At 41.2% G+C, this 15,940-nt stretch overlaps 1 protein-coding gene across 3 annotated transcripts in view; it reads right to left on the minus strand.

Annotated features, from left to right (window-relative positions):
* Window positions 1-13,832, minus strand: part of LOC124120175 (calpain-9-like) — a 49,413-nt gene extending 35,581 nt beyond the window's left edge. The window contains exons 1-2 of one of the 3 annotated variants that reach the window (XM_048398120.1): window positions 13,007-13,832; window positions 4,063-4,239 (exon numbers count right to left, since the gene is read on the minus strand). In XM_048398120.1, the coding sequence (XP_048254077.1) occupies window positions 4,063-4,218 (156 nt within the window). In that variant the 5' untranslated portion in view covers window positions 4,219-4,239; window positions 13,007-13,832. Of the gene's footprint in view, window positions 1-4,062; window positions 4,240-4,681; window positions 4,818-13,006 lie in introns of those variants that run through there. The other 2 variants (XM_048398122.1, XM_048398121.1) reach the window with 2 other exon arrangements.
* Between the last annotated feature and the right edge of the window lie 2,108 nt (window positions 13,833-15,940).

The following is a 15,940-nucleotide window of genomic DNA, read 5'->3' on the forward strand; positions in this document are numbered from 1 at the left end:
GTAAGACCGGGACATGAATTCATCGAGTTATATGCTCACTGTTGCCAGATTTATTAACAGCCATACCGTGTATTGATGACCGAGTGACATCTTGCCGGTGAACGGCTGATCTGACGAACAGAAACCATGGTTTCCCTTGGTAACCGTATGTCGTTATGTTTATATCGCCCGTTAGACTCGCGGTACCCTCACCAATGTTATATTGTGACCTACACACATTGTACCCATGTGGGAATCGAACCCGGGTCTTCGGCGTGACGAGCGAACCCATTAGCCACTAGGCTACCCCGCCGCCCTTGCTTGAGTTGATGTAACTATTATAGGATCATATGCTTAAGAATAACAAGAATAAACACCCATATTATTGTTTCAGAAACGCGATACTTCATCTCGGAACACAACATAAAACGCAAGCACCAGATCCATCAGAAGATGACAAATATGACCAGCATTTCATACATTACTAGCAAGTGCTAACTGATCATTTTTTATAAGTGTTGGCCAAGGAGTCATATGCTATTTCCAATATAAACATACAGAATATTTAGAAATGCAGAACGCTATCTGAACTCGCCTCCGTTTAAGCGGTGAATTAGTGAGTGAGTGAGTAAGGTTTTACGCCGTCTTATCACTATTCCAGCAACATCACGGCGAGGAACACAAGAAATAGGCTTCACAAGTTGTATCTATCGAACCCAGGCCTTCAGCTTGACAAGCGAGCGCTTTAACCACTAGGCTTCCCTACCACCCCTATTTAACGTCGAATTCCCTTTATTCTGTAAACAATAAACTCAGCAAAATTCAATATTGCTGTAGATAAATATGCTTACTTTAGAAAAATAAGCATAACGTTGTATACAGTTAAAGCACACCAATGTATAATCACCGAGGCTGTCATCCAAACTCAACATATTATCTTCATCTTTCCGTCTAACGTTTCATGTTTCATGTATGAAATGGTTCTGTGTGATTAATGATGACGTTTTCTGTCGCGTCCAAGATTATTGCACTTAGCGACGTGCGTGTGTGTGTGTGTGTGTGTGTGTGTGTGTGTGTGTGTGTGTGTGTGTGTGTGTGTGTGTGTGTGTGTGTGTGTGTGTGTGTGTGTGTATGTGTGTGTGTGTGTGTGTGTGTGTGTGTGTGCCTGTACTAGTCCGGACTGATGCCGATTTATAGTCCTAGCTCACTCAGATACCATGCTGCAGTTTAACATGAATACCCCACCCCAGTCAGTATACTGACTCCGAGCCGACCAGTCCTTGTTTTAGCCCCGATATGCCGAGCGCCAGACAGGGTAACAACAAGTACCATCTTTTAACGTCTTTTGGTATGACGTAGTCGGGGATCGAACCCCGAACCTTCCGCTCTCCGGGCGGACGCTCTACCACTAGACCACGGAGGCGGTCTTCTGTAATAGAAACCAAACCCCGCGGGCATCAGGTTCTCAAAACAAGAGCCAACGGAAAACCTGGCCAAGTACTGGAGAATTAGTTATAATTAGATGAAGATATATGTTTTATATGTTATCGCGGGGAGGGTGCCCGCGTTGACCTGACCCCCACGGTTTGGTGGAGAGGTGGTACACTCATTAGGTGAATACGCGCAGAGCACTCATAGCACTCGTCAACAGTTAACCTTATCAGTGTAACTTATACTGCGAACTTAAAGGGGAAGTGTACACGCAAAAATCACTTTCTTTCTTTTTCTAAACAAAACGCAATTTTAGAATTAGTTAGTATCTGTGTTTGAAAATATACACTCATTTTTTCTCACAGTGAAAGTAGGAAGCTCACAATAGTGTTAAAATGATATGCCGTTATGAGGCCTTCGTTTTACGAGCAAAATAGGCCTGAGTTATCCCCCTTAGATTATGACGTAATTGGTGCTAATTCAACTGGGTCCCTGTCTATTCTCAACGCAAAAGATATCAAGGACCAGTTTTTATGTAAAACAACATGGTCTACGACACACTCCGGCGCAGTGGTGACTCAGTATAACACAATTCTGGCTGGCATCTGAGACGCTAAAATCACAAAACTGTACCTACACCACGTGAAGCGGCTCTAACAAAGCATGATGACGTCATAATGTTTATCAAATGGCACCAATGACGTCATATTGCAAGGGGCATAAGCCATGGTGTTTTTGTTATGGAAATAGAACACTTAGTAAATGTGAAAAATATAAATCGTTTTAATGCAAAAAATATGTTAATTAAATATGATGTTTTTATATTTTTGTCTATGACACTTCTATGTTAACACTTTTAATGTGGAAAAAGTACAAGAAAAATTGGTTCATTTCCGTGTGAACTTGCCCTTAAAGAACACAGCCCACGAGCTACGAACAATTACAGACTATCTGCCCCGATTGGATTAATTGTGTAGTTCCTTACCCAAGCGGATTACTTTCAACATGAAGTCACGATGAACAGATAATTCGTATTTCTGTTGAAATAAGCTTATTCGTTATATTATGCATATTACATGTTTCGTCTTAGAATATACAAACAAAATGTTAGTTAGACATCAGCTTGGTGACCTTTGTTGGAACGACGTCACAAAGTCGTTTGTGACGTCATAAACAATGGATGATGTCATATGACGTCACGTTGCAGTAGGACTCTTCGCAAACAATAAAAAACAGCGGAGCACATAGAACGAAGTAGCCAATCAACATGAAGCAAAAATAATAATGATCAGTATATATGTGAGGCAAGTGGTACTAAAATACAGATTTGAATTGTTCTAGTTTTCCATGAAGACCCTGCATATGTACACACTGACCTATATCTTACCTTACACGTGAATGTCGGATTCTGATTGGCTGAGACCCATTCTATTATTTTCAATGTACCACGTAAGGTACATTTCTCGTGTTATCCGCTCGAATTGCCGAACTGTGCGCATCACATGCATTTGCAACATACCAACCTCAATTAATCTCGAATTAATTATGTAAGACGTCATTTTCCGGATATTAACGATATTTTCCAAATCAAACAGGGGGAATATCTATATATAAGTTTGTTTTCTTTCGCTTGCTATTTTATCGAACTGGATAAATGCCTAACTGTGGAATTCTGCTAGAACTGTGAAGGGGATGAGAATGGGGTGGATTGCTTTTTTTGCCCCCATTTCACTACGACCACGAATATCCCGAATCGTCCCGAATGGGAAATTTTTCATGTTCGTAGATAAATCTCAAACATTTCTTGAAGTTCTCAAATGAATCTTATTTGATTCCCAAACATTCGTACAGTTCGCGGGAGTTCGTAGAATCGGCGAGACAGTTTTTGTTTGTCAAAAACTTTCGTGGAAGGGTCCCCGACTTGTAATTTCGTGACTGCGTCGTATACCACTCGTTATTAATTCTTATGTCCCGTAACAGCTTCGTAATCGATTCTTTTGCATTCTTGGCTATTCTTAGAGATTCGTGGCTCCCAAAATTTCTTGTTCACAACCCGAAAACATCCCGAAACAGCCACGAATGTCCCGAGTCAACGACGAATCATGTAAGAGTTAAGTAAGAACAACACGATTCCCCAAGGACCCGGACCAGAGCAACACGTGCTCTCCGTTGAGCCTCCATGGTAGAAATGATGGGTTGGCCAGCCTTTCAGGACCCAAGAACATGCCGAAGTGTCAGGAAAAGTACTGATTTTCGCAAACTACTCGTAAATATGTCGTATTAGTCGTATCTTATTCGTTGCGATCGTCCTGCATTCGTACATGCATTCGGCATATTCGTAACTTAGTCGTAGGTGATTCTTACTATTCGTGCATGATCCGTACAGGAATCTTGTAATTCGTACATGTTTCTTAACCAATTCCTGGCATCCTTCATATTTTTCAACCCGATCAGACCGAGTTTTCGTAACTCCGTCGTACGTTTGTCGTAACTGCTTCGTACCTCCTACCGATTCTCCACGAGAGTTTGAATTATTGGCCGAATCATCACGAATTTCGAATGTTTCCGATTCTGGGTGATTCGGGATGTTCGTGGTCGTAGTGAAATGGGGCCATATATAAGAGAGACGTAGTGTTCTACGTTAGCACCTACCAGCGGCCTCTTCCACACGATCTTGCCGAACTTCCGGGAGGCCCTGCCGTTCTTGTATAGCGACTTCTCGTTCGGGGGAAACTCCGGGTCAACGAAGTAGGACCGAGCCCGTACCAGGTCGTCCCGAATCTCGGTGAAGGTCCTCTTCTGGGACATCCTGCTCCTCCTCACTCACACCTGGCACAGAGAAACACAGTCGGGGAGGTTTAATGAAGAGGGCATACTCAATACTAATGATAAATATAATCACGATAATTATGACAATTATAAACATCGCCCTGTATAAAATAATTATTTCTAAAATAAATATTTATTTATTTATTTATTTATTTATTTATTTATTTATTTATTAATTAATTAATTAATTAATTAATTAATTAATATATTTATTTATTTATTTATTTATTTATCTATTTATTTATTTATTCATTTATCCAACACTGTAACAACTATATATCAGCCTCATACAGAGTGAAATGGGCCTCTAACACACAAACCAGGGGTCGAAAGAGTGAGCGTCGAATGACGTCAGGGAATAATAGTCAACAAAAGAAGATAGGTCACGGGTGCTGTTGCATGTATATACTCAACAGTGGCCCCCCTTTCCCATTGTGCCTACCTTAATGAAAGCATAAAACACACAGTGTTCCGCACCAGAGCTCCCACACAGTACAACTCCGCGCACCCGCTGTAGAAACACTTGTGTGCATGCTGATATAGAACTCAGTTTTACTTGTTTCAAAATGAGACTCCCTGACAATGAACGAGGCAGTCGTAACTAAGACTCGCTCTTATCGCACGAATACAGGACGATAAAGCTGAGGACAACATAATGTGTTATCTTGACGGGGACAGTCAAGTCCTTGTTCGTACAGCCTGCATGGCACGGCGGGGCAACTCGACTACACAAAAACACAGTGACATGCTGTGGTCGAGGAGGCTGGAACATGATGGTTGGTTGGTTGGTTTGTTGTTTTACGCCACACTCAGCAATATTCCAATTATATGACAGCGGTCTGTAAATAATCGAGTCTGGACCAGACAATCCAGTGATTGACATCATGAGCATCGATCCACGCAATTGTAACCACGGACTGCGTGATGGTAATATTTAATATATACTAGTTGTGACACTGTAACCACGGACTGCGTGATGGTAATATTTGATATACACTACTGTAACCACGGACTGAGTGATGGTAATATTTGATACACACTAGTTGTGACTCTGTACCCATGGACTGTGTGATGGTAATATTTGATACACACTAGTTGTGGCACTGTATCCACGGACTGTGTAATGGGAATATTTGATATACACTAGTTTTGACACTGTGGCCACGGACTGTGTGTTTGGTAATATTTGATATAAACTGGTTGTATCACTGCAACCACGGACTGTGTGAGGGTAATATTTGATATACACTAGTTGTTGTGACCTGGTAACCACAGACTGTGTGATGGTAATATTTGATATCCACTACTGTATCCACGGACTGTGCGATGGTAATATTTGATAGACACTAGTTGTGACACTGTAACCACGGACTGCGTGATGGTAATATTTGATAGACACTAGTTGTGACTCTGTAACCACGGACTGCGTGATGGTAATATTTGATAGACACTAGTTGTGACACTGTAACCACGGACTGCGTGATGGTAATATTTGATAGACACTAGTTGTGACTCTGTAACCACGGACTGCGTGATGGTAATATTTGATAGACACTAGTTGTGACTCTGTAACCACGGACTGCGTGATGGTAATATTTGATAGACACTAGTTGTGACTCTGTAACCACGGACTGCGTGATGGTAATATTTGATAGACACTAGTTGTGACACTGTAACCACGGACTGCGTGATGGTAATATTTGATATACACTAGTTGTGACACTGTAACCACGGACTGCGTGATGGTAATATTTGATATACACTAGTTCTGCAACTGTAACCACGGACTGTGTGATGGTAATATTTGATATACACTAGTTCTGCAACTGTAACCACGGACTGTGTGATGGTAATATTTGATATACACTAGTTGTGACACTTTAACCACGGACTGCGTGATGGTAATATTTGATATACACTAGTTCTGCAACTGTAACCACAGACTGTGTGATGGTAATATTTGATATACACTAGTTCTGCAACTGTAACCACGGACTGTGTGATGGTAATATTTGATATACACTAGTTCTGCAACTGTAACCACGGACTGCGTGATGGTAATATTTGATATACACTAGTTCTGCAACTGTAACCACGGACTGCGTGATGGTAATATTTGATATACACTTGTTGTGACTCTGTAACCACGGACTGTGTGATGGTAATATTTGATATACACTAGTTGTGACACTGTAACCACCGACTGCGTGATGGTAATATTTCATATACACTAGTTGTGACACTGTAACCACGGACTGTATGATGCTAATATTTGATATACACTAGTTTTGACACTGTGGCCACGGACTGTGTGTTTGGTAATATTTGATATACACTAGTTTTGACACTGTAACCACGGGCTGTGTGATGGGTATATTTCATATACACTACAGTAACCACGGACTGCGTGATGGTAATATTTGATTATTCACTGGTTGTGACACTGTAACCACGGACTGTGTGGTGGAAATAGTTTATATACACTAGTTGTGACACTGTAACCACGGACTGCGTGATGGTAATATTTGATATACACTAGTTGTGACACTGTAACCACGGACTGTGTGGTGGGAATAGTTTATATACACGAGTTGTGACACTGTACGTAACCACGGACTGTGTGGTGGGAATATTTGATATACACTAGTTGTGACACTGTAACCACGGACTGCGTGATGGTAATATTTGATATACACTAGTTGTGACACTGTAACCACGGACTGTGTGGTGGGAATAGTTTATATACACTAGTTGTGACACTGTACGTAACCATGGACTGTGTGGTGGTAATATTTGATATACACTAGTTGTGACACTGTAACCACGGACTTCGTGATGGTTATATTTGCTATACACTAGTTGTGACACTGTAACCACGGACTGTGTGGTGGGAATAGTTTATATACTATGCTCTGTGACAGGATACCACGAGCCAAGAACACAATAAACACGTGACACTACATTAGAGGCACATCCTATGTTCGTGACCTCGTTCAGTCGGCGTCATTATAAAGCTAGACAGGAGTGTGTTTGCTTGTTAGTGCCTGTCAGGGCGGGTGCTTTTGTACAGGTATAAACAACAATATTATAACGAAAAAACAGAAACTAGGTTCACGCGTACCCATGTAAGGAATCGAAACGGTGTGTTTAGCGTGACGAGCGAACACCTTGCCCCCTGTACTACCCCGACGGCAGTGTGTTATTGTCTATGTACGTGGTTCTACTGGTAACCGGGTGTTGTGTTGATGTTATTTATATTTGGTTTGTTATTTAAAGCAGCACTCAGCAATGTTCCAGCCGTATGAAGGCGGTCCGTAAATAATCAAATCTGGACCAGACAATCTTGTGATTGACAGGCATGTCCGGAGTAATTGTGTTTGAATAAATAAATACATATACAAATAAATGAATGAATGAATGAATGAATGAATGAATGAATGAATGAATGAATGAATGAAAAAAATAAATAAATATGACCTTCATACAAGATATACAATTAATCAACCTCGTTTATCCGGACACAGTTGGAACGTCTACATGAACAGGCGACATTACTCATTAATAATGTTAAGCAAATAAATATGCGCTAGACAACACGAGATACTGTCCAGATTATTGAGGTTGTAGTATACATGTACCAACACTCCCTCCTCCCTACCCACACACACACACACCCGTGCAGCCTACCTGTGTGTGTGTGTGTGTGTGTGAGAGAGAGAGTCTCTCTCTGTGTGTGTATGTGTGTGTGTGTGTGTGTGTGTGTGTGTGTGTGTGTGTGTGTGTGGACAGAAGCGAACACTAATCACACAGGTACTATGTGCCTGTAATTGTCGCTTTACGATCCTCACTAGACTTGCACAAGACAAACATTTTAGTTTAAATCATAATTTCTACATAATTTCTATGTAAATAATAAGAACACGTTGTCCCTATAAGAGAGTCCTTAGACTGTCCACATATCTAGACTTGCCTATTATAAGGATGGAATTACCATACACCCATGGAATTATTATTCAGTACAGCCTTGGAGCAAGGCTAGACCCTCGTGTGAATGTAAATCTATCTCATAGTTAATCATATTCTACATGATATACAAAGCTATCGGACCAAGGGCAACAGGTGCAGCTGTGTTGGATCCCGTCTCAAATAGATATTCATGGAAATGAAATTACAGACACACTGGCGAAGCTAGCTCTTGACAAAGCGGATATACAGCATATTCCCTTCAGTAATCTAGAGATAAAAAGCAAAATCAGCGCCTCCATAGCGCAAAGATGGCAAGCCATGTGCGACGCAAATAAGATCGGCAGATGGCTATACAAAATTCAACCCCAAATCCACAAAAAGCCATTCTCATACTAAAATGAGAGGAAAGTTGAAGTAGCCATCTCACGCCTCAGCCTAGGTCACAAAAAAGCACCATAACAACGTATGACCATGTTGCAATCAACCTGAATCCATTGGCTCACTTGTTGCTGGGATGTCAAGACCATGTCCCAGCCCGGGCTAGGTTAAAATAAGAAATGCAGTTATATCCGCTATGTGTCGTAGAGTTCCTGAATCCAAGAGATGCAATAGCGAAGACCAAACTAACTCTACTTCTGAGGGATGGCCATGGACAGCTACTCGGACGCATTGAAGAGAGCAGCAAAGATAAAAAATGAAATCATATCAATATATGAAAATAGAAATCTTATCAATACCAAAACACTGAAATTTAAAGAATACTAAAGTAACAAAAGCAGGTGTACCCAACTCACACACATGAATCCCAAAGAGGGTGAGTGTGAGTGAGTGAGTTGGGTTTAACGCCGCTTTTAACAGTATTACAGTTATATCGCGGCGTGTCAGCTTAATGTGGGAAGAAAGCCCCAAGTGATGCAGGTCTCAGGCGTTTACCACTTCGGTGAAACCCACGAGCACGGGAATGGTGCTGACAAACCTAGAAACATAATCGGGGCCAACCGGGATTCGAACCCACAATCATAGGTTTCTGGCAGCCCAAGGGACGCAACTCTGCACAGCAAATCGCGGCGCCTTAGACGACTGTGCCACCCGTGTGATGTTCTTTGAGGGGCCTGGGGTTTTGTGTCGAGATTAAATACTAATCCATTTATATTTTTGATTTAATACCTTGAGCCTGATTTTGTTACGACAATGTAAAATTGTGCCAGCAAATTTCCTTGTTTTCAACAGTCTGAAGCATAATTATTTTTTTCAAGAATTTTCGGAGACAATATTTTTTTTCGATAAAATCACAACTCGCTCTCGCTTCGTGTCTTTCTATTCTGGTCACCTGATAATGTTGACAGGTGTACTCGCGGCTTTATCATCCAAAACTGGCTCCCACAGGAGATATCGCTTGGATGAGATGAAGTGATATCTACACTGTAGATATCGCTGCAATGAAATTACATCACAATGCTTTGCAGACCATTGTGACGTCACCGGTTACCATGACGTCACAATCAAATGACATCACTAATGGCTCTGCTAATAAAGCTGTTAGCAGTACTTTTTACACTGAGGACACTGCTTATTACTGTCTACAAACTGAAAAAGCTGGAAGAATGATGTTGGATGATAAATAAAATCTCACCCTTGTGTCTTTGGATATCAAATATATCAACACTCATTGATAAAAGTGGCAAAAATCCTCGGCAAGCCTCGGAATTTTTCCACTTTTATCAACTCGTGTTGATATATTTGATATCAAAAGACACTCGGTGAGATTCTCTATGTGCCACGGTAAATAATTATTAACTTTGCCAGATCCCTCGATTAGGTAAATATATTCTCTAAAGAGACACAAATATGCAATGCTTTTCCTGACGTCAACACTACCACGAATGTTCCCCATTTGTCAGTGTTTATTTTCATTTTAAGAAGCACTGATTTATGAGTGGTGTAAACGCAGAAGTTGTGTACCCAGGTAGACGCGACATGATCGTAGTCCTTTATATCATTCTAAGTATCTGTGAACGTGTAAGTGCCTCCTCCACGGCGAGGACGTATCTGTGGGGGCGTGTTGTATCCCGGCTAAGCTAACCTGATGTACAGTCCACTGGAACATCGACATGCAGTAAATTCAAATACAGCTTTGTGTTTGTTTATGAAACAAAACTATGCGCATGCCTTTTGTATGGAAAGCTGCTTTCTAATTGGCTGATGTCGACTTCTTGTTAGTCGTTTCAGTGGTCGGTCAAAGTTCGCGAAAGGTCGTTCTGACGTGACCCGTAATGGGATGTCCTCAGATCTTTGTTTAGCGGCAGCGAGAACTTAGATCTGATTTTAATGAGATTGTAAATACGTCTTATACTGTATACTCGTTCTATGTGGGACAACTGGGGTATGAGGAAATATTTGAATTTAGATTACTTCGCTCACCATATGGGACAGAGACACATATATAGACACATGCTAACATTTCCGAATGGCCGCTACTTGTTATCAATACATGTCTGTAGCGAGATCGCTCTATGTTAAGCCAAAATCACTCTGTAGAACGAGGCGCTAGCTATAGGTCCACTTTCACAAAGCAATCTTAGCGTTAAGACCATCGTATTTTCCATACTTTAACACAAACCTACAACATACTTAGCGCTAAGACCATTATAATTCCCATACTTTAACATAAACTAGATACTCTATACAAGATTGCTGTGTTCAAGTGGCCTCCTTATCTTAAAGTGAGGAAGTTCGTTTGATATATTGGTGTTAAGACCTCTTAATAGAACGATGCCATGATATGTACTATTGAACGAGCTCGAGGCCATGATATGTATTATTGAACGAGGCCATGATATGCACTATTGAACGAGGCCATGATATGCACCATTGAACGAGGCCATGATATGTATTATTGAACGAGGCCATGATATGCACTATTGAACGAGGCCATGATATGCACCATTAAACGAGGCCATGATATGTATAATTGAACGAGGCCATGATATGCACCATCGAACGAGGCCATGATATGCACTATTGAACGAGGCCATGATATGTATTATTGAACGAGGCCATGATATGCACTATTGAACGAGGCCATGATATGCACCATTGAACGAGGCCATGATATGCACCATTGAACGAGGCCATGATATGCACCATCGAACGAGGCCATGATATGCACCATTGAACGAGGCCATGATATGCACCATTGAACGAGGCCATGATATGTATTATTGAACGAGGCCATGATATGTTTTATTGAACGAGGCCATGATATGCACCATTGAACGAGGCCATGATATGCACCTTTGAACGAGGCCATGATATGCACCATTGAACGAGGCCATGATATGCACCATCGAACGAGGCCATGATATGCACTATTGAACGAGGCCATGATATGCACCATTGAACGAGGCCATGATATGCACCATTGAACGAGGCCATGATATGCCCCATTGAACGAGGCCATGATATGTATTATTGAACGAGGCCATGATATGTTCTATTGAACGAGGCCATGATATGCACCATTGAACGAGGCCATGATATGCACCTTTGAACGAGGCCGTGATATGCACCATTGAACGAGGCCATGATATGCCAGTATATGTAGTCTATGTTCAATATTAACAAGGGCAATTAGATATCACCTTTGATTGACAGCTGTCACTCACAGACTGGTATTTACATTGCAAACGTTCCATATATAAGCTCGTGAATGCAGTTAGAAGGTAAACGAGATCTCGTCCCTCGACGCGAGATAACGCGTATATCTCTTTGGGATCCTCTCTACCCAAGCATCAAGCAACATGTCTGTAAAACATTTTATTTTCAAACATACGCCTCATAAATCCCGGCTAGATAAGTTTAACGTAATATTAATGTATCTGTACATGCATATATCTCTCTACGGCCTCCGCCAAAAGGTTTATAAAGAGGTAATAACTGATCTCAAACTACAGATGTTGGGCGCCAGCATAGGTAGGTTATCAGCAACATGTACACATTATTACATTCGACATTTTTACATAAATATTTCCGTGTATTAAAATAGACAAATAAGGGTTCAATTGTAACTATACCGTTTTTACACTAGTGTGCCAGTAAACACACAACAGAGAGAACATAGGGTAGAACGGATTCAAGGAAGCGAATCTTTCATAAAAGCCAATGTATACTTGTATCCTCCCCAGGGAGCTGAGAATGACGCTTGAGAGCACACTGCTCTATTGGCCGGGTTAATCATGAGCGCTATGAGCGTGGAATTTGGCGCTACAGATATGTACTCATTATCATCATTATATATTGTTGTTGTTGTTGTTGATGTTGTTGTTGTTGTTGCAGCGAGTTGTCAATATCCTTAACAAATAGCGAGTAGTACATTTGTCCACATGGGATTATTGTAAATGATGGAGAGCGAATTCCGGACGAAGCACGTTGATTTTATAAAGTCGTTGACTTGTTGTTATGTCGGGGCTTTCTTGAAAAGAGATGCACTTGAGCAGAGCAAGGGGGGAAACAAACCGTGTTATAACGGGGTATAAGGTGCATGTTCCGCCATATATGCAGTCCAACTCATGCACTGTGTCAACACACTGCCATCTGGTGTGTTTCACGTTCCGCGTTCATTTCACATGTACATTTCACCTCCGTCATCCAGCAATCAACAACAGCATATGCATAACCAACACCTCAGTGCGCGTGTTTGCATAATTAATCGGTCAATACCGATACAATTATAGAACTTATACCTCTCATATTTCTTATTTGTTTCATCAGCCTTCAGGCGTCTAACTAATGGTGTATTTACCTGGATAAAGATGACTTGTAGATCACAGGTGAAACGCGTCTATATCCGAGTGACAGCAATGTACATGAATCAGATGCGTGTCAATATCACACTCACACAGCACGTGCGTAATGTGCTGTCATAATAATCCGGGAATAAAGCCGATATCAACACCTCCGATATCACACTTGTCGATTTCAGCTGTCCATGTCAAATCCAGCACGAGGTTAGAGAAGATCCGATCACTGGACAGTTCTGTGATATTCTGTCTCGTTCAGACCAAGCAGTGGGCGGGTGTAAGATCATGTCATTACAACACACGCAGATATTACAACCTCGGCGAATCAATCAATACACAACAGTTACTGACAACATCAAGTATCTCGGCACTCACAGGCTGGGGAGGGGTATTAAACACGTTGTATCTCCCACCTTCCACATGTAGAGTGACTCGTCAGCAGAATGGTAGATTAACCCCGGATCCAGCTTTATTCTTACATGACATTACGGCGTTCCGCACTAGTAACCACAGCAGAAGGAAATCACATCTCACGTCGCTGGATCGCAGCTCAATCAAATCCCCATGTCGTATGTCTTTGATAACAACCCATTCACGCGCGAGGTGAAACACCTTGCGCCTAAATCAAGAACTGTTTTTTCCGACAGATTAAATTATCGTTTCGTCAGTAACCCTGGTATCATTTTGTAAGCAACCTTCGCCCAAGGCCACGAGTACCGCGGTATATGTGGGTACATTGTGTGTTAAATACCTGCGTATCCCGGCAAGCGTGCCACGGGATTGTCAGTGTGTGTTGATCGAGCTCGACCTGACCTAGATGGCGGCTTTCACCTGCTTCCTTTTGATGTCACACCTGAATGCGCGGCTCATTCGCCGGGATCTAATCGAACACACCCATGCATACTCACAATCACTTCGTTGAATCCTGTGGCGCCCTATCGAACACGCCACGTCGTTGCTAATTCTCTCGGCTGCTGTTGCCGTTATGAATGAATCTCGATATATAACTGTAAACGCTGTGTCCATCGATAAGCAAATTATTCATCTCCGCGAAAATAAGTTATTGGAAAATTATGAATATGCATGTAATTTACACAATATCATCAAGAAGAGCCACACTGCGCAAGTGCAAAGGAGGGATAAGGGTGTATAATATCGATCTCTTCCGACTGAAATATTGATTTTTAAGATCAGGTTAAAAGGAACAATGTAACATATTGTGTTCCATGTGTATAACAGAATGTTCCGGTCTGTTTTGAAAGAAACATTCACGTGATCGCCATGGCCTCTGATATCCTGCGGGGGGCGTGGCTAAAGAGGTCACGTGGTACATTAGAATCAAGTGTACTTTTCTGAGTGAGTGTGTTTTTACGTCGCTTTAAGCAATATGACAGCAATATGAGTGAGTGAGTGAGTATTTTTTTCGCCGCGTTAAGCAATATTCCAGCAATATTGTTACGCTCCGTGTTGAACTTGCAGCTATGCATGACAATATCTCTTGATGTTTATACATACCGTAAATTTCGCCAATAAGTACCGGGTGTTTTTAAATTTTATGTCCTCAGTTCCCGTGTGGTTTTATTTAGGCAGGCGTGTGTGTTTTTCGTTTGCATTTCAATTTTGTTACATTTTGTTTCACATTTACCGTTTTAATTTACCGTTTTAATATACCGTTTTAATTTACCGTTTTAATGTAACGTTTTAATTTACCATTTTAATTTACCGTTTTTATTTACCCTTTCAATTTACCGTTTTAATTTACCGTTTGACTAGACGTTTATGTATTGTCGGTTAATCGAATGTCCCGGCGTATATTAGAGTATTTACGGTTATATCCCACATGTACTTAATGACATGCTGCATCCGGGGTACACTGAGCGGGACATCGTGGTACACCGGTCTTACAACTCCCCACATCATCTGCAGCCGCCTGTTTGTGACGGCTGTTCACACCGGTACCATACCCTGTGTTTACCCTCACCTGCCATCGATGGTTTCGACACCGCTCTAATATAACCGTTATACTACAGTGTATGAGTGAGGGTGTGCGTGAGTATGGTTTAGCGTTTAGCAATATTCCAGCAATATCACGGCGGGGGACTACAGAAATGGGCTTCACACATTGTACCCATGTGGGGAATTGAACCCGGGTTTTCGGCGTGACGAGCGAACGCTTAAACCACTCGGCTACCCCACCGCCCCATTGAGGGCGTGACGCCCCTTTGACCACATGTTCAGTTACGCCACGCTGTGTCAGCTTAGATACGAATAAAACACAACGTAATGCGATCGGAGATGCTGAAACTCCGGCATCATTGTGGAAAGAATCACAGTCGGCCCAATCAGCGGATCCTGCCACGGTTCAAGGACGGCAATCACCACAGCGAGTTGCAGCGCTTCATATCACATTGCTGAAAGTTCTTTTTAAACATGATGTCTGTTATTCATACCAACATTTCTGTTTACAATATTTGCTTCAACATCTCCCAGTGAACCCAGGCACACAGCCCATGCGCATGAAGCTGTTCAGTAATGGGGCTTACGTCCTAGCGTAATTCTACGGAAGCCTTTTAGGGACCATTGTTTTTGTCTTGAAATTTGAAGATACTAAGTTGAAACTCAAGATACTAAGTTGAAATTTTAAGATAAATATATTGAAATTTCAAGTTAAAATTTTAAACTTTCAACTTATTATCTTGGAATTTCCAAATCATTGTTTTAAATTTTCAACTTTGTATATATCTTGAAATTTAAACTTAAAATCTTGAAATTTCAACATAGCATCTTTAAATTATAATAAAGCATCTTGAAATTTCAACTTAGTATAAAGTTCAGTGATCTTGAAATTTAAAGATAATAAGTTGAAAGTTAAGGATAATATGTTAAAATTTCAGTTATAATCTCAAAATTTCAACTTATTATCTTGAAATTTCAAG

The sequence above is a fragment of the Haliotis rufescens genome, unplaced genomic scaffold, assembly GCF_023055435.1.
Source record: "Haliotis rufescens isolate VD_foot unplaced genomic scaffold, xgHalRufe1.0.p SCAF_18, whole genome shotgun sequence".
Classification (NCBI taxonomy): Eukaryota; Metazoa; Mollusca; class Gastropoda; order Lepetellida; family Haliotidae; genus Haliotis; species Haliotis rufescens.